This window comes from Rhinolophus hipposideros, assembly GCF_964194185.1.
Source record: "Rhinolophus hipposideros genome assembly, chromosome: 4".
Lineage (NCBI taxonomy): Eukaryota > Metazoa > Chordata > Mammalia > Chiroptera > Rhinolophidae > Rhinolophus > Rhinolophus hipposideros.
In genome coordinates this window covers 51,684,149-51,705,618 of record NC_138050.1, presented here as the reverse complement: position 1 = coordinate 51,705,618, position 21,470 = coordinate 51,684,149, and the positions used below count along the sequence as shown (strand labels likewise).

The following is a 21,470-nucleotide window of genomic DNA, read 5'->3' as shown; positions in this document are numbered from 1 at the left end:
GTCAGTGGGATCAAGGTGGGTAGGACCAGGTGAGTTACATTTTTATTGAGAACCTCAGGTAATTGTGGGCGCACTAAACCATAGATCTTAGGTGAGCAGGAAACAAATGATCAAAGTTCAAGTGGGTCCCACCTGAACTTGGTGAAGGTGGGTGGAGCAAACCCTGCAGGCACCCACCTCCCTCAAGACATGACTGGAGGACAGCGAGTGGCTTGGCCTGTGCCTGGAACACCAACGGTGTTTAACACATGTGAGTTAGGATACTAGCACTTGCTCTGCAGAACAGTCAAGCCATATTTCATTTAGAGGAGACCAGGGTCTGCAAGCTACTGCTGGTGCTGAGTCCTAGCCACGTGGTTTTGTAAATGAAGTTTTATTGGGACCTACTGTTCCTTTACACATCATCCATTGCTGCTTAAAAGTGCATCATTGAGGGGTGGCTGCATGGCCCAGTTGTTTAGAGCGCGAACTCTGAACAATACGGCTGCCGGTTCAATTCCTCCACGGGCCAGTGAGCTGTGCCCTCCACAGCTAGACTGAAGACAACGAGCTGCCGCTGAGCTGCCGGAGGGGCAGCCAGATGGGTCAGTTGGTTAGAGCACAAGTTCTCAACGACAGGTTGCCGGTTCAATTCCCGCATGGGATGATGGGCTGAGACCCCTGCAACTAAAGATTGAAAACAGCAACTGGACTTGGAGCTGAGCTGCGCCCTCCACAACTAGATTGAAGGACAATGACTTGGAGCTGATGGGACCTGGAGAAACACACTGTTCCTCAATATTCCCCAATAAAAAAAAATTAAAAACAAAAAAAGGCTACTTTCAAAAACAAACAAACAAACAAAAAAAAACAGGGCAGCATTGAGTAACTGGGACAGAGATTGGCCAAAGAGACCATCTGACCCACAGACCTAACATACTCACAATCTGGGTCTTTACAGACAAGGCGTGCTGCCCTGGTCTTGCTGCCCGAGTTAGGATGTAATTTTTAGGGATCTCACCAAGCGATGGCATGTGCACTTTAAGAGACCCGACAGGGCGCAGACCCAGGAGGGCCAGACCTCCTGGAGTCAGTCTGACTCTGACTCTCTCTTGGCCAAACTGCTTACTCTCTGTGTGTCTTGTTTCCTCATCTGTAGAACGGGAGCCCACTGCGATGCTTTTCCTGAGGATGAAACCACTGCAAGTGACCTGAGGCATCTGGGAGCACTCAATTATGTCATCATGGACAGTAAAGCTTATTTGCAAACACCCAGATGTCCTCCAGCTCAACAGCTCAGGCTATAGACATTTAGGGGAAATTCTGCAACCAAAATGTGAGAGGTCTCAGGAGGAATGAGCCCAGCGAGTCTCTTGTTTCTCTCTGGAAATGAAAGCTGTCTGGACCCTCTTCCTGGGAAAAAAATGGGGGGAGGAAAGATGAGGTCTTGGAAAAAAGGGGGGAGATGGGACTGAAGGGGACAGGCCAGGAGCCCCCCAGACCCACATTGGGTTAAACAGAGTCCTGTGCATCACTGGCTCTGCCTCAGTTTCCCCAGCTATCAATGGCACTCAGGCCCCTACCTCACAGAGCTGTTTGTAAACATGGGTGCAGGTGACATCAGGACAATACTTGATATTGTCCTGATGGACCGTGAGGGATCATGTCCATCTTTCTTTGAGTGGAACTCAGATCGTTTCCCACTCACCAGGGGCTGGGGAGAGGCAGGGACTCACACAGAATAGGACCTTCTCCCACATGCTAAACGTGCCCAGAGACATCATCACAGCACAAATTGACCAGGTGAGACAGGCCCAGGAAACCAACTGTGGGTTATCCCTGAGGACCAGGCTCTGCACATCACAGTGACCACCCCCAGATAAAGACCACCCTGGCCTCAGCCCCCAGAGCAGGAGCATTTGGGGACCACACTGATTCACTCAATCTGTTGGTGTTTTTTGAGCATCTACTGTGTGTCAGACATTCCTCCAGGTACTAGAGACAGAGCAACAAACAAGCTAGAGAATGGTGCTTATATCCAAGTGACCATGGGCCTTGGATAATAATCAGTCACCACATGCAGAATCAGTCCTGGGTGATGGGTGCTGTGGGATAGAGTGCAGTCTTTTTCTGTCTCTCTCAATGAAGTATTCATCTTGCCAGGGGGTTCTGAAGACTTTTCCTCCAGAACCTGGAGTCTGGCTGCAGAGACCTTGGTCAGCCAAGAGCTCAGGCTGCATCCCCACGCCTGACGCCTTGAGGAGGTTTCCAGGCTGGGAGAGCAGCCTGGACCTGGTGTGTACCCTCTGTGTAGCACGCACACCTCCCTCCCAGCCTGGCTGCCAAGGGGGCAGTCTGCTTCTGGTGACCTGAGATGATTTGCCCTTCCCTGGCATTTACCATTTGTTGTAAAGACACACAACTTTGAGATCTGGAATCTCCCTGGGATGACAGCCAAATCGTGAGACTTCCATATCCCCGGGACACAGTGCCCTCCATAGTTCTTGGCCCTACATGAGAGGAGTAGAGAATGAGAGCCATGGGAGAGGGCTGGATGCTGAAGCTGCCTCCAATCCTGGGCCTCAGGCACCACGCCACCCTCCATGTTCTCTCCTGGATGACCTGTGCTGAGCTTCACATAAGTGAGAAATGGACGTCACCGTGAGGCCTCTGACTCAGGGCTCATTCTCCCCAGCCCCCAACCTGGCCCTCAGAAGGGGTATGTGAGGTGGTCGTGTCAGGCTAAGCCATGTGCCTCTATGGTGCACCCAGCAGCTTCTCCTGGCACAGCCCCTCCCAACTGCGGGCTAGCCTTTCCTGTGGGCAACAGATCACGCAGGGGCTCCGGCACAGCAATCCCCTTAGGCACGCCAGCCAAGAGACAGCCTCCCAGAAGTAGGTGTAGGAGCCATGTGGCATGGAAGCGTCACAAGATACACTCTGCTTCTAGGAGCCTCTGCATGGGAGCCTCTGCAGGTGAAGTGCAGGCACCAGGGCCCTCTGTGCTGAAGACCCTTTGCGGGACCACACCTGACACTACCTGGAGAGAGAGGCTTTTGAGCGGAAGGACCATTTTAGACCCAAAGAAAGGCAGGACACTGGGGCAAAAAGTCCTGGGTTCAAATCCCAATTGTACCACAGATGCTTCACCTCTCTCTAAACCTCCGTTTTCGGATCTAGAGAAAAGATGGAGCAATGATAATTAGCCTTTATCATGGTAAGGATGAAATGAGAGCTACACATAAATGTCTGAAATAAAATGACGTTTTTTAGTCTCTTAGAACAAAAAAATTCCTATCCCTGCAGCAGTTTCCCCTGGATATGGTTACTGAGGAGAATGAGGTTTGGTAGAGACATCCCCAGGGCTACAGGCCAGGTGACAATGCCCCAGCACAATAACTTGCCCCCACCCCTCGGCAGGCCCAGGCTCCAATCAAGAGGCTGTGATAAGCAGGACAACCAGCCACCCTCGAGCCAAGGTGAGTGAACCTTGCCCCAGAGGCCTGTCCCAGCTGGAACAGAGACGCTGTCCTCGGCCACACCATGGCGGGCCTGCTGTACTTCATTCTGTTCAGCGCCTCCGTGGCCAGCCTCCCATTGCCAGGGGAAAGTGGTAAGTGACCCTCAACCTGCAGACTGCAGAGGTGGCCCCCGGGGAAGAGGAGGAAGGGTGAGGAGGCAGAGCAATGCCCTTGAATCTGGTTGGTGGGTGTCCGTCCCACGTCAAAGGCTAGCATGAGGCAGCTGGGCTTGGTGGTCTCAGCCACGGGTAGCTTAAGGCCAGGGGTGCCTCCCTGTGGGTGGAGAGTCAGCGGGTCAGAGGTCACAAAGACAGATAAAAACACATGCACAGAGAAAGAGGGAGAGAGACAGAGACAGAGATAGACAAAAACAGAGAAACGGAGACCGAAGACAGAGAGGCAAAAGAGAGAGAGGGAGGTGGCAGGCAGAGATAAAGAGAAGTCCCCCCTCCTCTGCCAAAGTGAGTGGAGAGAGAGGAGAGCAAAGGGGTCACAAGCAGAGATGAATTTCCATGGCAGGGCAGAGAACAAGGGAAAAGCTGGTGTCACCAACCTCAGACTGGCTCAGCCAGGGTGAAGGGCTCACCAACTCAAGACTGGACACATGGGCGTCTCTGGACCTTTCAGATCTCCAGGGCTTGACCAGAGAGAAAAAATTCAGAAAAGGGAGAAGCAGAGCAAAGCCAGAAGAGAAAGCAGAGGTGGTGGCATTACTCCTAGAGGGACGCTGGGGCTTGTCTGCTTCCTGGGTCAAGTGCAAGGACAGGAGCACTGAGGAGCAGATAGAGGGGACTCAGGTGTGCAGGAGATGAGAAAGTGGTAAACAGTAAAAAAGAGAGAGAAGAAAACAGAACAGGGGAATGATGAAGGTCGTTGGGGACCTTCACGTAGGGGAATGACGAAGGGGAGAAACTGATGTGTGGGTTCTATTTCAAAACAAGTGCTTGATAGTAGAGCAGATATTTGGAGTAGTGAGGGAGGGGCCCACAAATTACAAGATTGAACCTGGCACTGTTAGGATAATAAAGAAATGGGAAATTTGAGAAAGTAATTTGAAGTAGGAATGAAGCTAACCTTTATTGAGCACCTAATGTGTACCAAACTGAACACTAGGAATTGTATACAATCTTTAAAACAATTCTAAGAAGTAAGTATGTATGGTAATTTCCATTTGTCAATATTAAGTAGTAGGTGACCAAGACGTATTTGAAACTCAAGTCTCCTTGATTCTGCAATCCTGTTTTTTTAGTGTGGGACATGGGGATTTAGAGTTCTGAGATGAGGAGAGACATGAATCATGGTGAGAGAGTTGAAAACAGAGAGCCCAGGATGAAATAGCAATTTGGGAGTCTTCTATAATGGTGAGCCTCTAAATTCTTCAATGGAGAAAAGATAGAGAGAAGGGGTGGCCATTAGCTCAGCTGGTTAGAGCATGGTGCTCTTAACAACAAGGTTGCCGGTTCGATCCCCACAGGGGCCACTATGAGCTGTGCCCTCCACAACTAGATTGAAACAACTACTTGACTCGGAACTGATGGGTCCTGGAAAAACACACTTAAGATAAATAAAAGTTTTAAAATAAAAAGATAAAGAGAGATGTGCAGAGGGGGAAGAAAAGAATGTGAGGGTCTCCCATATCACAATGAAAACAAGAAAAGGAGAGGGTGAGTGAAAGACAAATAAGACTCAACTAGAGAGGCAGGGACAATTCAGCTGCAGATACACACTGTAAGGAGGACCCAGAGATTCTCTGATCCAAGCCATTTTCATTGGCAGAGCATGACTCATTTGTGAGTCATGAAATCAATTTGGTGGGTTTTTTAAGACTGAAATAGAACAGAATCAAGTAGAAAATTTTATAAGTGCCATTTCATAGAAAATAGTAGTAAGTACTATTTCTTGAAATTTTGTTTCAATTGTGCTGATGTTTGTCCTGGGACTTTATGTATAAATCATACTTTTCATTGTAGATTGTGATCAAAACAGTTACCACAACTCCCCACTTAACTCAGCTGAGACCTTGAAGGCTGGGGTTCAGGATGGGGCTGGAAGTGGAGAGGTACAGCCTGAGCCAAAGCTCAGAGGGGAGTAGCCTGAGGGAGGGAAGGTGACAGTGACCTGGAACCACTCTGAGAAGGGGAAGTTTAAGAAAGAGTGTTGGGATTGTCCATGTAAAGCTGGGTGTGAATGTGCAGGGAGGCTGGTGAGTTGTTTGGATAGGGTGTGTTTACTTCTCAAGAGAAGGATGTGTGGGCTCTAGAATAGACGTCTTGTACTGTAACTGGAGTAGTTGTGAGGGAGATGGGCATTTCCTTCCCAGCTGCCTTTGCGCATGAGGAAGGAGAGTTTTCAGGTACTTTCAACTTTGTTTTCTTCCTTGTGTTCTAGTGTTCATTAACCGGGAACGTGCCAATACTGTCCTGGAGAGGTTCCGGAGGGCAAATTCATTTCTAGAAGAGATGAAGAAAGGAAACCTTGAAAGAGAATGTTTGGAAGAGACTTGTTCCTATGAAGAGGCCCGAGAAGTCTTTGAGAACACCGAGAAGACGGTAAGGGTTGGTGAGACAGGGAGACCAGTTCTGCACTATGCTGAGCCCGAAAGGGATGTTGGCTGGCCCTGGTTACCCCTCTACTGGAGGCTGTCAGTGTAGCCCGGGCCGGTCTGCCCTTCTGTGCTGTGGCCTCTGCTGGAAGGAGAGAGCAGCCAGGTGTGGAGACTCTGGGTCCTTCTACCGCTTGCAACAGTATTCATTCCTGTCTCCTCACCTACCAGGTGAGGCACATCAACTTGTTTCATGGGTGGGAAAACTGAGAGGAACTGTGGCCCAAAATCAGTTACAAGAGTTATGAGAACTTCTGAAGGTATTGTTAAATCAATTCTAAAACATGAAAAGTTTATTTAAAAATTATTCACGGCCTAGGCCAACGCCTCCCTGGTCTGTGCCATGCACACAGAGACATTTGGCTCACTGGATTTTTTCTCAAATCCATGGCCACCACCATTTGACATCGGGCACCTGAGTTGCACCCCTGAGAGTGCCTGGCATGCAGACACCACAGATGCTGGGCCACGAGGCCCAATACCATGCCCATGCAGCAGCAACAAGGGCAACTCCAAAGGCACTAGTCCCCTCACCCTGGCATAGGTGAGGCCTTTGTCCCTGCCCTGAAAGTCGTCAATGAGCTTGGTTCACCTTGCAACGGGCTCTTGGGAAAGATGGTTGCTATGCAGAGGTGAGGTGGTAGTGGATGGTGGCCAGCTGAAACTGGGCAAAACTGAGCAGATGATGCCTATAAGCTGAGAAGAACAGAGGAGACTAAGCAGGAGCTCTGCCAGGGACAGCTTGACCAGGCTACTGCTGTCACTACCACACTAATGACAGTGGACCCCCGTCCACACTGCAGGACTGCAGTGGAGTGTCTACCAGATGCTGGGCACTGGGGAGACCCGCAGCGCATAAGCTCCTCTTTGCACCCGAAAGACCACCTGACTAACATCGTCTTAAAGGCGGCAGATAAGACCCACGCCATAAGAGCTTCTGGGGAAAGCTCGTCTTCTCTGCTCTTCGAAGACAGGTCAAGTTGCAAGTCATGGTCAATCCCAGGAATTTAAATCAGAAGAATTTATTCGTATGGATAACAGACTGTCTCAGGGAGACATAATTGGAGTTCAGGAGAATCCTGGACAAACCAAGAAGGATCTGCTGAACATCATTCTCCACAAAACCACACTGATGCCTCCTTGCTCACATATGTCACTTCATTCTCACTTTGGCCTCAAAGGCAAGGAAACATATCATTGGAGATACTTGGGCTTGAACCTGAATCACTTTGTGAGGAAGAAATTTATCATCCACACTAAGAGCCTCACATATATACGAAGTTTCTTGGATAAGTTAGGATTACTAGACATTGAAATTCCCATGATGAATTTTATCTCAAGGGGAGCTGTGGCCAAGCTTTTCATCGCCTACCACAGTGAGTTGGACATGAATTTATACATAAGAATTACTCTAGAATGCTACCATAAGATGCCGGGCGTCAGTGGATTTGACCAGGTTTGTGAAATTGAACACCAGTTCCAGATGATTTGACTTTAATTCACCACCTGTGAATTTTTACATGGCCTCTGCAGATTATTATGATCTCATGAAATCATGGAGATTATATCAGGGATGGTAAAGCATAATAGACTGTTACAAGATCACCTACCATCCAAATGGCCCAGAAGGCCAAACCCGTGAGATTCACTACACCCAACCTTTCCAGAGAGTCAGCGTGGTAGAAGAACTTGACAAAGCCCTGGGAGAAACTAACCTGCCAGAAGCTGCAAGAAAACTAACCTTTCAGAACTGAAGAAACTAAAATATTTCTTGATAATATCTGTGTGGCAAAAGCTATTGAGTGTCTTCCACCTCGGACCACAGCCAGACTCTTTGATAAGCTTGTCAGAAAGTTCCAGAAAGTGGCTTGCATCAGTCCCACATTCACCTGTGATCACCCACAGATAATGAGAACTTTGGCCAAATGGACCACTCTGAATACTCTGAGCTATTTGTAGTGAAGAAGGAAGTGTGCAGTGCCTCCAGTGAGGTAAATAGTTCCATGAAGCAGCAAGCAGTTTTTTAAAGAACAGGCCAAAGCTGCTGATAATGAGGAGGCCGTGTGCATAGATGAAAAGTTTTATACTTCCATGGAATACCCACAGCTGGCTGTGGCATGGACATCAATTACATCACCATGTTTCTCACAGACGCCAGTAAAGTCAAAAAAGTTCTTCTGTTTCCTGCCATGAATCCTGAAAATGAGGAGAACATAGCAACCACTAATGCACTGGAGAGCACAACAGTTGGCACTTCTGGCTAGAAAACAGTGACTGTAAGTTGGGTGACTCAGGCATCTTTGCACTTCTGCAAAATATCAAGGTCTGCAAAAGAATTCCTGTTTCTATCCATTTGACTACTACTGTTCACTTCAGCCACCAAAAGAAAGAAGAGGAATTGAGAATTCATTTTTACTCCTTGTTACCAAATAAATGATTATTCTCTTCTAAAAAGTTATTCATAATTTCAAGAACTATGTTCATTTTTAAATGTCCCTTTAATTCCCATATACATACATAGTTTTTTAAAATAATAAAAGCAATTTTAATGCCAATCCAAGTTCATGTTCTATCTTTTTTTTTTCAGCATCATTTCCCAAACATTCTTCCTTACTTCTATATAGCTACCATACTTATAATTTTAAAGAGTTAATTTATATCTTATTGTATGGACACATTTACTCTTTCATGTTTTATCCATGTACATTATTTTATATTGCTATTATGAAAACACATAGATTTCTTCTGGATTATCTTCTAAGAATAGCTGCTCCAGAGAAGGATTACTGGATCAAAGTTTACCTACAAGTTGAAGTTTCAAGTAATATGGAGAAAGCACACTCCACCCTGTCTCTCCAATGAATGCAGCTACAAAACTTGTATAGAATGTATGGAGCAGCTATTTGAGGATCCTGAAAGGTCAATAGCAGCAGTATATTGAAGAAGACTAGAATTCAAAGTGCCATATAATTGTGTTTATCATTTTTTCTCCTCTAGTTCTTCAGCTAACACTTGACCTGAATCTAATTGATATTTACAGATTCTCAACAACACCAGAATACAATTTCTTTCTAACCACCCATGGAATTTTCCACAAGATAGACCATATCCTGTGTCACATAAAAATACCTTAACAAACTTAAAAGACTGAAATTATACAAAATATTTTATCTGATCATAATGAAAGCAACCAAAAATCAATAACAGAAAAATTTCCAAGTATATGGAAATTAAACAAATACACTTCTAAATAATCTGTAGGTCAAAGAAGAAGTCTCAAGGGAAGTTAAAAAATATTTTCAACTGAACAAAAATGAATATACTACACATAAAATCTGTGAGCTGCAGCTAAAATAACACTTATAGGGAAATTTACAGCATTAAATGTTTCCATTGGAAAAGAAGAAATGTCTCAAATTGATAATCTAAGCTTCCACATTAAGATACCAAACAAAAAAAAAAAGAGCAAAATAAAACCACAAACTGGTTTCCTTAAAATAACAGAAATTTATTTTCTCACAGTTCTGGGGACCAAAAGTTTGACGTCCAATTGTCCCCGGGTTGGTTTCCTTTAGAAGATCTGAGGGAGAACATGTACCAGGCCTCTTTCTTAGCTTCTGGTGGCCGCCAGCAATCCTTGACATTCCTTGGCTTGTAGACGCATCACTCCAATCTCTGTTTCCATCTTCATATGACCTTCTCTCTGCGTGTCTCTGTGCATCCATTTCTGTCTATTATAAGCACATTCTCACTGACTTAGGACCCACCCTAATCTAGTATGATCTCATCTCAATCCTATTTCAATTACATCTGCAAAGACCCTACTACCAATTAAGGTCATATTCTGAGGGTGCACCTGAACTTGGGGGGTGGGAGAGGGACAATATTTAACCTACTATAGACAGCAAAAAAAAATTTTTTTAAGACTATCAACATTTTGTAGTGTAATATAAGCTCTTGACGCCTTATTTTAAGCTAAGTACTAATTGCCACTTTTAAAATTACCATAATGATTATTCACCAAGCATCCAATCTTTTACTGAATCTTTGACCCAAGTATCTCAAGTGAAAACCATTCATTGGTCAGCTTGGGGTAGCAAACAGAACAAACCATTTTTGGTACAATCCATTTCTTGATGATTAACTTTAAATTCTTAATATTCAATAGAAGTGGTACATTTCAGATGATTAAAGCCACTATAGATGCAGAAAATCTGAAAAACTTTCCTTTTAGATTGAATAGTTCTAGAGCAATTTGTTCCAGAAAATGAGCTCTGTTTGGAAAATAGCATCTTCAGGTTGAGTTACTAGATTATGGTTGTTATTGGTGTAAAGTTCTAATGCATTTTTAAAATTTTTTTCCCTTTTAGAATGAATTCTGGAATAAATACAAAGGTGAGATGTTTTCTACTTTAATCTTAAGTGAGAGGTATTCATCATTAGGATATTTAAATTGGGAGAGATTGTATTTGAATTTTGAAAATGTTTCTTGAATATCATTTCTGCTCCTGTTAAATCTTATTTAATACTTCTCCCCTCTGAGTGTTTTCATAACATTTATTGTAAAATAGATTTTTATAACTTTATATTAATTCTGGTTTTGTTGCTTACTTAAATATAGATTTAAATCGGTTCATTCTCATTTGAGGATACCAAATTTGATGATAATCTTTTTAATCCAAATATATTAACTAGAAACAAAATATAGCGTCTAATAGATTGGGTCCTCTAATAAGGTAACCATCTTGATTTAATGCTGATCACATCTGAAATGGTATTAATTATCACTTATGTTTCATTCTACTAACAGTATTCAGATTTCTCACAACTGAACTTATCTCTAAATTAGATTGCTCAAATGCACGAAGAAATGTGAAGTCCCATGTTAGTGACAGACAGTAGTCTCTGAGAGCATTTGGAAAGAGGAATCCTAACATTCCTCTTGTCAATGCTAAGCCCAGAAATAAGTGTCAGGCAAGCACATATCTTCCTTCCTTCCAGCTGATCCCACGTACTCATCAGCTCAGAGCTCCTCACTTTGATGTTAAAACACTGTCAAACATTTCAGCAAAAATTGGAAAGGTCAGTCAATGATCCAGTTAGATAAGGGCATCACGTACACATAGCCACAAAAAGTGGGAATAAAATGAAGTTCAGGTAGGAGGAATTGTTTACAGGGAAACAGGAAGAATTCCAAGTTCACTCAAGTTATCTGAAAAATGTGTGCCAAGATCAACACAGCAAAGTCATTTTTGTGATGATGGAAATTGCCTGCAAGCTTTAGTTTCCAAATCTTTTCTTTGCAGATGGAGACCAATGTGAAAGCAATCCTTGCCAGAATCAGGGCATGTGTAAAGACGGCCTCGGGGAATACACGTGCACCTGTTCAGAAGGATATGAAGGCAAAAACTGTGAATTAAGTGAGTTCCTCTTCTTGGTGTACCTTCAAGTCAGAGTTATCTGAAGAATCAAAGGTGGGAAATAGGGAAGAAGCTAACATGCCCAAGTCTCACATCACTTCTGACTTAGGCTCTGAGCTCCACTGTGATGTACCACTGTAATAAGAGAAAAAACAAGAATCAGTAAAAGCCTAACTGTGTACTAAAATCCACTCAGTTTTGAAGTACAATGAGACACACAGTTACTTGTCTGTTCCTCTGAGAGAGGCTATGGAACATTAGTAAAGAGTGTGGCCCATTAACATAGAAACGAAAACTGACTGTTACTTATTGGAGTAGAATGTACCCCTCATTGTCGTTACTTACATTCCTGTGGTCCAAGGCAATGGTTCTAAATCACTACTTTTCACTTATGTGTGTTAGTGCAAATGTCAATACTAAATATCGGGGATTGTCCAATTATAAGAATTTGATACATTTAATTATTTCTGCATGGAAAGGTCACTGAAAGTTTTCCTAATATTGTGATTAATTTTTAAATAAAAATTAGGTTAGTATTAGACCAGTTTTTGTTAAAGAGAAAGATTTGCATTTCTTTTAAGTTACTTAATTTATAATATTTAGAATGTACTCTTGGATTGGACTGTTTGGAATTTTCCCTGATGGGAATATCAATTATGCACCATCCATCCCAAGTCCAGAGCTGCCACCCCTGCACACCTTTCGGCTGACCCCAGAGCCATTGTGAATGTTTTCTAAAGTTCCATCAGTGTTGATCTTTGCACTGTAATATTTTTCCATCAAAACCCAAATGTGGAGTGTAAATTGCCAATATGGCATCACGTGATGTGAGTTTAGAATTTGATGTTCAGTGTATACTGGAAGCAGGTGGGTGATTCTGGCTTAGTCAGAGCTGTTGAACTGTGAGGGATGAGCCCAGCCTGGCCTTGAGGTCTGGAAAACTGACCTTGGCCGAGGGAGCGCTATGCCAAGAGCTTCATATGACCTCTGAGGTTATCCTGTCAGGTGGTGTGACCTCTACCACTTTACAAAAGAAGAAACTGAGGCCCATGGGTTTAAATAACTTGCTCAAATCACACAATAAGTGATGGGAGGTCCAGCTTGGAACTTGAGTTGGCCTGACCCCAGGATGTGCGCTGCCTGTTTCTCCTTCCTGCTACACCGGAGCCTGGACGCCATTCTCTGAGGCCCTTATTCCACATGGAATCCTGTAGCCTCACAGTGGATAGGCATGTGGCCACTCTGCCAGGCTCTGCCTTAGTAACTAGCCCCAGAGCCCACCCTCCTGCAGGAGGCCCATCCATGGCGGTCAGCACCCATGTGCCTTTTTAAGGCTGAACTTGAGACCCTCCCTGTCTCCAAGGCCTACCTGGGCATGCTCAGGTTACTTCAGGACCTTCTAGAAGTCTGACGCCCAGGGCCTGCAGACGCTCAGCTCTCACTGAGTGCATGCCATGGTTTCCCCAGATAGTCTGGGGAGGCAGCGGGGCAGTGACAAGAGCACACATAGAGGCATGGTCCCCTCACCCCTCCAGCCTGCTTTGGGCAGCCTGTCTCATTTGCACTGGTACCAGCTGATGGGTATCAGCCACCTGGCTCTGGCCCTTTGCTCGAGCCACGTGGCTCTCTGTGGGGCTGACTGGTGGGTCTATATCCCCCTGGTGTTGCTATCCTTCCTCCCAGCAAGCCACAGCCTCACTGTCCCCTGCCTGTCCTGAGAACCAACATGCTTCTTCCACAGCCACACGAAAATTCTGCAGCCTTGACAATGGGGACTGTGACCAGTTCTGCAGCGAAGAGCAGAGTTCTGTGGTGTGTTCCTGTGCCAGAGGCTACATTCTGGGTGACAATGGCAAGTCCTGCATCTCCACAGGTAGGAGGAACATGGAGACACCCTAGCAGGTTCTCTGAGCCAGAGAGGCCAGCCGTTTCCAGGCCAGTGAGGCATATGCCAGTGCTGGTGAGAGGGACACCTGGAGCATCCTAGGTGGGCCCTGAGGTTTGGAAACAGACGCACTATTTTTGTCAGCCATCTGAAAAGTGGGAACAGTATTACCTAACTGCTTAGTGAATGTGAAAATGTAAGGGGATGATTCATGGAGGGCGCTTTGCTCAGTGCCTGGCTCATAGCAAACCCTAAGTGACTACGTAATGAGTGCGGGGAAGGCGTGTTTCGTTTCCTGGGAAGGGTGGAGAGCTTGGGAGGCTAGGAGTCACAGTGGACGAAGGCAAGAATGCAAGCCGGTAAGGGGCAGCGCAGGCCCGACTGTTGGAGCTTTGGAGGTGGGGATAGGTTGCAGGGGCCAGAAGGGGAACCGAGGACCCTCAAGAACCGATTTAGGTTGTGTGGGCCCCAGTGTTTATACAGTTTATTTTTTCTTTTCCTCAATACAATCCAGATGCCGTGAGTGTGGCCTAAAAGCTCATAGGGGGCATGAGCTACCAAGGGGCTGAGTGAAGGACCAGGTCCCTGGCTTGGGAGAGCCCTGGTCTCATACATTGTAGGAAGTCCCTCCTGTGCTGCGAAGCTGACCTCTGGCCAGAAGTTCTGAGAGGCCACTTCTGTGTTTTTTTTTTTAACTTAATCTACTTCTCACAGTAACCCCAACTTACTCCTCAAAGAGTGGTCCCCTGACTGGCCAACAGCTATGGCATCATGGGGGTGGGGTAGGGAGTAGAAACGCAGAGTCCTGAGCTGCTCCAGGAAGTGGGAACATTCCAGGATGACTGTAATTATGTAATATTAACACTCTCAACTAGCAAAAAGACTGTCATTTCCATTTCCATTGGTAATGAGACTTTAAATTTAAGCTGGTTCAAAAATGGGGGTAGACTCATGACATGCATGCAAATATTTTTTAATTCCAGGAATAATCACAAATCAATTTAAAATAAAGTGTGTTTGAAAATAAAATTAAGTAAACTACTTCCTAATTCAGAATGTCAAAGGGCAGTGATTACAAATGTTAACCCAGAACTAGCAAACCGTAGGGTGAAGAAATCTTTATCTCCAGCTAACACATTCACTAAGAGTCTACTGGGGCGATGGGGTGGAGGGGGGTGGAAGTAGGGGGCCCTTGAGGTCCTGCAGGAGCACATGCAACACTAAAACAAACTAAGTTTTGCTTATCTGATCTTAGAAAAACACAAGGCCGCAGAGAGAAGCCATCCATTTTCAGATCTGCCATTTTCCTGTCTCTCTTCTCTTGGGTCCTCCACACCTCTCCCTTCCTCTGTCCTGTTTTGCCCCCTTTCTGCCCCAGTTCCCTAGTTGATACTACAGAAAGGAAGCTTTCTCATGTTTACTGCCATCTCCCCTGAGCTTGGTGCTTTTGAGGATAGCTGTCATTTTTTTAGACATTATCGTTCAAAGCCATGTCACAGTACTCCTGATTATGCCTCAGACTGTTTCCACATATTGTCTCTTTTGCCCAGAACACTTCCCCCACCCAAAAAAAAATTTTTACTAAGAAATGTTTCAAACACACAGCAGGGTTGACGGGATTTGACAGCACCCATATGCCCCCACCTGCGTTCTACCATGAACAGCTCACTGTACTTGCTTCATCACCTGTCTGTCCCACATGTGTCCTCTGTCCATCCACAAGCCACCTTATTATTTTGATGCATTTCCAAGTAGATTGCAGATATGCCCTTCGATGCTTCAGCTACTGGTCAGCCCCACAGGTCAGTGTCCACAGCACGGTCATGTAGGTAGAGTTGATCCACAGTGGGGTGCACCGATACGAAGTGCACATTCCCTGCATTGTGATAATTGCACCCACCTTGTAACCCAACCCCCACCAAGAAATAGAGCACTCCGTACCCCAAAATTTTCTCACACCCTTTTCCAGTTCCCAAGCCCACTTTTCACTCTCCCTCACCTGCATTTTTCAAGGCTGTTTCACCCCATTACGGTGAGGGCTAGACCCTCTCTCCAGCCTCCCTGACTGGCCCATGCCATTTTTCGGTTTTGCTTTGTTTTCTCTTTCAGAGCTTTTTCCCTGTGGGAAACTCACTCAGGGACGTTGGAAGAGGTCAGTGGCTCCGGCCTCCCACACCAGTGAGGATTCCCCTGAAACCGTCGTGCTGGAGGAGTATGACACTGAAGACCTGACTCCCACCAAGAATCCTTTCCATCTACTAAACTTCACCAACACAGAGAGGAGCCCTACAGAGGATGAGAGCAGCCTCACCCGGATAGTCGGCGGGAGGGACTGCAAGGATGGCGAGTGTCCCTGGCAGGTAACTGCTGAGCACACTTAGGGAGTTCACTGGATGGGGGACCTATCCTTGCTGGGCACTGCCGGTACAGCCATTGAGGCCAAGGCCATCGATGTGGCCCCTCTCATGTGGTCCCTCAGCAGGATTTGAGCTCCAGTGCTCAAGGAGCCTGAGATGAGAGGAGGCTGGGCCCTCGTCCCCCACCCCCACCCCCACTACCCATTCTCATCTGTGTGCAGAGGATTTGAGTCCTAAAACCTCTACCTACAGTGGAAGGAGAGATGAGGCGCCAGTTTAGGCTGCAGGTTCGGGTCAGCAGGGAGAGGACCTCTCCCCAAATGGTGGGTGAGGCCTTTGATTGCTCTTCTGTTTGTCTGGAGGCAGAAAGATTCACTCTCCTTGTTTCATTTCTACTTTGGTAATTTTTTTTACTCAAACACCTAAATCCTAATGAGGCAGACAGACAGTACCTTTTAGAAAACTATCATTAGTTTTCAAAGGTAAAAAAAAAACAAAAATCACTCTTTCATTGTTGACTTGGACTAAGGCTGCCAGATTTAGCAAATAAAAACACAAGACATCCACTTAAATTTGAATTTCAGATAAATAATGAATAATTTTTAACATAAGTATATCCCAGATATTACATGGGACATACTTATACTAACAATTATTTGCTATTTATTTGATTCAAATTTAAATGGATGTCCTCTATTTTATCTGGCCAGGCTAACTTGGACTTTTAAAGTTTTTAGTGTCCAAAGCCAAAACAGCTTCTCCTATAAGCAAAAATCCCAAAGCTGCTATAACTTTTAGAAAGTTATACCTCAGCTCACCCTTCACCTCCAAGCTACAGGACAGATATGCATTTGCCTGAATTATCAAGAGCCCAAGGGAAGGACATTTCAACGTCTGGTCATCTAATACATATTTATGGAAAACTTGTATGTCAGGCACAGAATTGGGGGTTGTGAATGTAGGCCATGAAACCATCAGAGCTACTTCTCTGACCTGTAGATATTTAGATCTAGAAAGGACAGTGAAATGCACCCAAATGACCACAATTCAAGTTGATGTGTGATAAAGGCCACGGAAGTGGTGCCGGTGGGATTATAATGAAGTTCCACAGGGATGCGCAGGACAGGCTCCCCACAGGGCAGAGGTGTCTGACTGGAGCTCTGCCAGTGGCTTTAGATGGAGCTCCACCGGAGGAGAGGACAGGGAAGGGCACTCTGGCGGAAAGTTCCTCCAAAGGGTCCCTTAGCGAGTCTGTAGGGATTTGTGATTCTTGTTCTCCTGGTTTCAGTCTTAGCAGGTTGCCTCATCTCCATCTTTAGGAAGAGCATGGTGTCCAAGTCTTAGAAAGACTGCCTCTCCCTCACTCATCACCCAAGTTGGATTACGAGTAGATAAGTTATGCAAAAAAACAACAAAACACCAAAACGTTAGTAGAGACAGTCCCCAACTTACAGTGGTTCAAGTTACACTTTTTAGACAGTGGTGCAAAAGTGATACACATTGATCTTTCCTGGGCTAACGGCATGTGGTAAGACACACTCTCGTGATGCTGGAGGGAGCTGCAGCCCCCCGTCAGCCATGTCATCAGGAGGGTAGACAACTGATACTCTCCAGTGGCCTGTGTTGCCGGTGTTTTTGGCTATTGTGTTCTGAGCACGTTTAAGGTCGGCTAGGCTAAGCTATTAATATGGTGCTAAGTAGGTTAGGTGTACAAAATGCATTTTTGACTTAAGATATTGTCAACTTAGGATGGATTTGTTGAAACGTGACCCCATCGTAAGTCAAGGAGCCTCTGTACCACATATTAGTCAGAAACATTTTCAAGGATTCTTTTAGAACTTGATGTTAATTGTTTTATTAACCTACACATATCTTCAGCCAATAACTGTTGCTTAGAGGATGTGGAATTCCCTAGGGAAAGGAAAAACAAAAAATGCTCCTTCTCTGGATTTGCAAGCCTGGTTCTTTGGGAAGGAAGGGAAAATAAGAGAATTGTGTGTGGTACGTCTCACTTGTCCCATCAATGCTGATTCCCAGGTCGAATACTCCTCACTTCAAATGCCAGGTCAGGGTGGAAATCCCTTCCAGGAGTGGCCACACGGATTACAAGGAAATTAACCATGCTGGTGATATTCCATAGGCGGTGGGCAATTGGCTTGAATGGTTGAACTGTTCTAGAGACCAGAAGTTAGGCCAGTTAAGACAAGCATTTTCTCCAAAGACTGGCTTCTGCCTGGTCTGAGGTATAATTCACAGGCCCATAGACTACAGGTTTTTACCACAGTGAAAATTGTTTTTCTGTGCATAACACTTTAGAGAGTGCTATGACAGATCCAGAAGAAATAAAAGACTAATCTCTGTTGTTCCTTATCCTGACTTTATACTCCAAATAGAGAAAGACATAGGTAAATTGTGACAGAACCCTACTCAGTAGCTAGCTCTTGGCACTTAGCAAGGCCTCAACAAATATCTGTGGAGCAAATGAATAAGTCAGTCCGTTGGCTGGTACATGAAGCAAAGACCAGAGGCGTGAGGGGCTGCCCAAATCTGTGCCACAGAATCGAGGAGTAGGTGGGGAGGATGTGGGAAGGTGCTGTGGGGTCAGCTGTCAGCTGCCTCTTGGAGAGTGTGCCAGGATGCCAGCCTGAACCCCAGTGGGACACACAGGAACAGGCATGGTGACCAGCTGTCGGGAGTTCTGCAGCACTGGCCACGTTGGGCCAAAGCCCATGTGGTCAGATGGGCACTGCGGGTGTGCTGGCTTGGGCCTCACATTTCAGTCTAAAGATTCCACAAGTTCTCTTGGAGGAAAGGACAGCAGAGGGGGGAGGACGGAAGCAGAGGAAGGCTCAATTGGGTACACTAGCTTCAGGATGGGGAGGTCCTGATCCAAATGGGGGAAATGGAGGGGAAGGCTTGAATTTAAGGTTCCAAATTTCTCTTTTTGGAAAGTCACACTCAATTTAATTGGCTCCGGCATTCTCATTGCAGGCTCTGCTCATCAACGAGGAGAACGAGGGCTTCTGCGGAGGCACCATCCTGAATGAATTCTATATCCTCACTGCGGCTCACTGTCTCCACCAAGCCAAGAGATTCAAAGTGAGGGTAGGTAAGTGGTACCACACCCCTCAGCTGCTCTGCTGGGCCCACTGTCACTTCCTTATTTTCAGAGACCACTGGAACAGATCAAATTTGCTGGGAACACTGGATAAAATACTAGACTCCAGGGTGAGGGCTGGGAAGAGTTTCACAGAGGAGGTGGAGGAGGAAAAGCAGGGGCAGAAGGAGAAGGAGGGGGAGGGGAACAAGGAGAAGGAGAAGGGTGAAGACTAGGGGAGGAGCATGAGAAGGTAGGGAAGAGAAGGAGGAGGGGTAAAGGGAGGACAGCATGGCCTTCCCCGAGCTGGCCCAGCCATCCTCCCACGTGGTCCTTCCTGAGGCTCTTGGTTTGCACGCCCAGCCCAGCATGAGGTGCTTCCTCTCAGTGACCTTTCCTCTGGGAAGGCTTCCAGAGCCCCTCCACCCCTACCCCGTCAACAGTCTGAGCACGGAGTCCCTCTGCCTCTCATATTTTTGTCTGTGGGATGATTTCGTAATGTCTGTCCTTCTCTATCAGATTCTAGAGCTATTCCATGAAAATCCAGTGCAAGCCACAAATGTGACCCACATATGTAATTTTAATTTTCTAGTTACATAAAATTTTCTATTATACATTTTAAAGGTTAACAAGTGAAATTAATTTTAGTAATATATCTTATTTAGCCCAATATGCCCAAAATATTATCATTTCAATGTGTGATAAATGTTAAAACTATTTTTGAGCTCTTTGGAATACTTTTTTCATTCTAAGTCTGAAACGTGACACTCACGGCACATCTCAGTTCAGACCAGTCATATTTTAAGTGCCCCGTCGCCCCTGTGGCTGGTGGCAGCCCTCTGGAGAGCGCAGGTCTAAATCGTAAGACCTTCAGCTCCCTGGTATCCCTGGCACACTGTACACAGGAAATGCCCGTCCTCAAATGAACTGAAAGTCGCTGAAGTACTAAACCTATATACGAAAATGTGACTACTGGTTGCTTCTGGGTAGTGAAATTGAAAGTCATTTTTATCCACCTCTTTATGCGTTCCTAATTTTCTAGTGACCATATATAATTTCAAATTTTCTAGTGACCATATATAACTTTTTAATCAGAAAAAAAATAACTGCTTTTAAAAAGCAACCCACGTGTGCAGGCCCAGACTGTGCTGTCACCATGTTCCAGGTGATCGGAACACGGAAACGGAAGAAGGCAACGAGATGGTGCACGAGGTGGAGGTGATCATAAAGCACAACAAGTTTGTCAGGGAGACCTATGACTTTGACATCGCGGTGCTCAAGCTGAAGACACCCATCTCCTTCCGCATGAACGTGGCCCCAGCCTGCCTGCCGGAGAAGGACTGGGCCGAGTCGACGCTCATGACGCAGAAATCCGGCATCGTGAGCGGCTTCGGGCGCACCCACGAGAAGGGCCGCACGTCCACCACCCTCAAGATGCTGGAGGTACCCTACGTGGACAGGAACACGTGCAAGCTGTCTAGCAGATTCACCATCACCCCAAACATGTTCTGTGCTGGCTACGACTCCAAGCCCGAGGACGCCTGTCAGGGGGACAGTGGGGGCCCCCATGTCACCCAGTTCAAGGACACCTATTTTGTCACTGGCATTGTCAGCTGGGGTGAAGGATGTGCACAGAAAGGGAAGTACGGAGTCTACACCAAGGTCACCAACTTCCTCAAGTGGATTGATAGGTCCATGAAAGCCAAGGCCAAGGCCCAGGGTGGGTGAGGGGTCCCCATGCCTCCCCCCATTAAAGTGATTGTCTGAACAGTTGCCATTCTGAACTGGCTGAATCCTGGAATAGGTGTCCTATCTGCAGTGATTAACGCCAGTGCCTTATCCTGATTTTGTTCTTGTTCTGTTATAGTGAGACATGAAATTTTCATTTGGAACTGTAGATCCTGCCTTTGCTCCTTGCCAGGTTGGGAGATTGCTTCAGGAAATGTTATGCTTTATAGGACAGGGGTCTAAACTCCCCAGGATGACTGCTCCGCTTAAAACCGTGATGGGGCTATTTCCATTCACAGTATGTTTTTCTGTTTCTGATTGAGCTAAACTGACTTCTTGGCCAGTCATACTCAGAACACTTGAGAATAAATGAGCAAGGTTCTGGGAGTACAGAGAAGACGCAGCAGAGGTCAGGGCCAGCCCATAACTGGGAGGCCTCACCCTGGGGTTGGGGTGGGGGTTCCCCACGTGTGCCGGTGTAGGCTCCCCAAACCCCTCATTTACCATCTGGGACTGAGACAAAGGTGAAATGTGTCTGCCAGGAGCCTCCTGTGAGGACCGGCTCCCTGGGAAGGGAAGGTCATGAGAGCTTCTCGTGGGCAGGGACATTTTAACATTGACTTAACCACTTGTTCTTCTTTCTGGCCTCACACTAGAATCACCTGGGGCACTTTTAAAGTGTGCCCAGGCCCCGGCCCACCCTGGCACAATCTCCTGAGCAGCTTACATGCCCACCAGTCCCCAGACCAGGGGACTCTGGAGTCCTTCATCCAGGCCACAGCCCAGAGCACTTAAACTAGAGTCCATGGGGGGGGCATATGCCCCTGAAGTTTCTACAGCTCCTCAGGCGGCCTCCAAGTGTGTGATGTGTGCTGGCAGGG

The 21,470-nt window shown here is 46.1% G+C and overlaps 1 protein-coding gene across 1 annotated transcript; it reads left to right on the top strand.

Annotated features, from left to right (window-relative positions):
• Positions 1 to 3,413: 3,413 nt before the first annotated feature.
• Positions 3,414 to 20,634, top strand: F10 (coagulation factor X). The gene is made up of 8 exons (XM_081046139.1): positions 3,414 to 3,592; positions 5,889 to 6,049; positions 10,473 to 10,497; positions 11,409 to 11,522; positions 13,264 to 13,395; positions 15,517 to 15,767; positions 18,756 to 18,873; positions 20,027 to 20,634. Exons 1-8 carry the CDS (start codon positions 3,523 to 3,525, stop codon positions 20,587 to 20,589), a joined length of 1,434 nt encoding a protein of 477 aa, XP_080902265.1. The 5' UTR covers positions 3,414 to 3,522; the 3' UTR covers positions 20,590 to 20,634.
• Positions 20,635 to 21,470: the final 836 nt, after the last annotated feature.

Coding starts and splice junctions, on each gene's coding strand:
- F10 (XM_081046139.1), top strand. CDS start 3,523: ATGGCGGGCCTGCTGTACTTCATTCTGTTCAGCGCCTCCGTGGCCAGC. Junction 10,498..11,408: donor ATTCTGGAATAAATACAAAG/GTGAGATGTTTT, acceptor TTTTCTTTGCAG/ATGGAGACCAATGTGAAAGC. Junction 13,396..15,516: donor CAAGTCCTGCATCTCCACAG/GTAGGAGGAACA, acceptor TTTCTCTTTCAG/AGCTTTTTCCCTGTGGGAAA.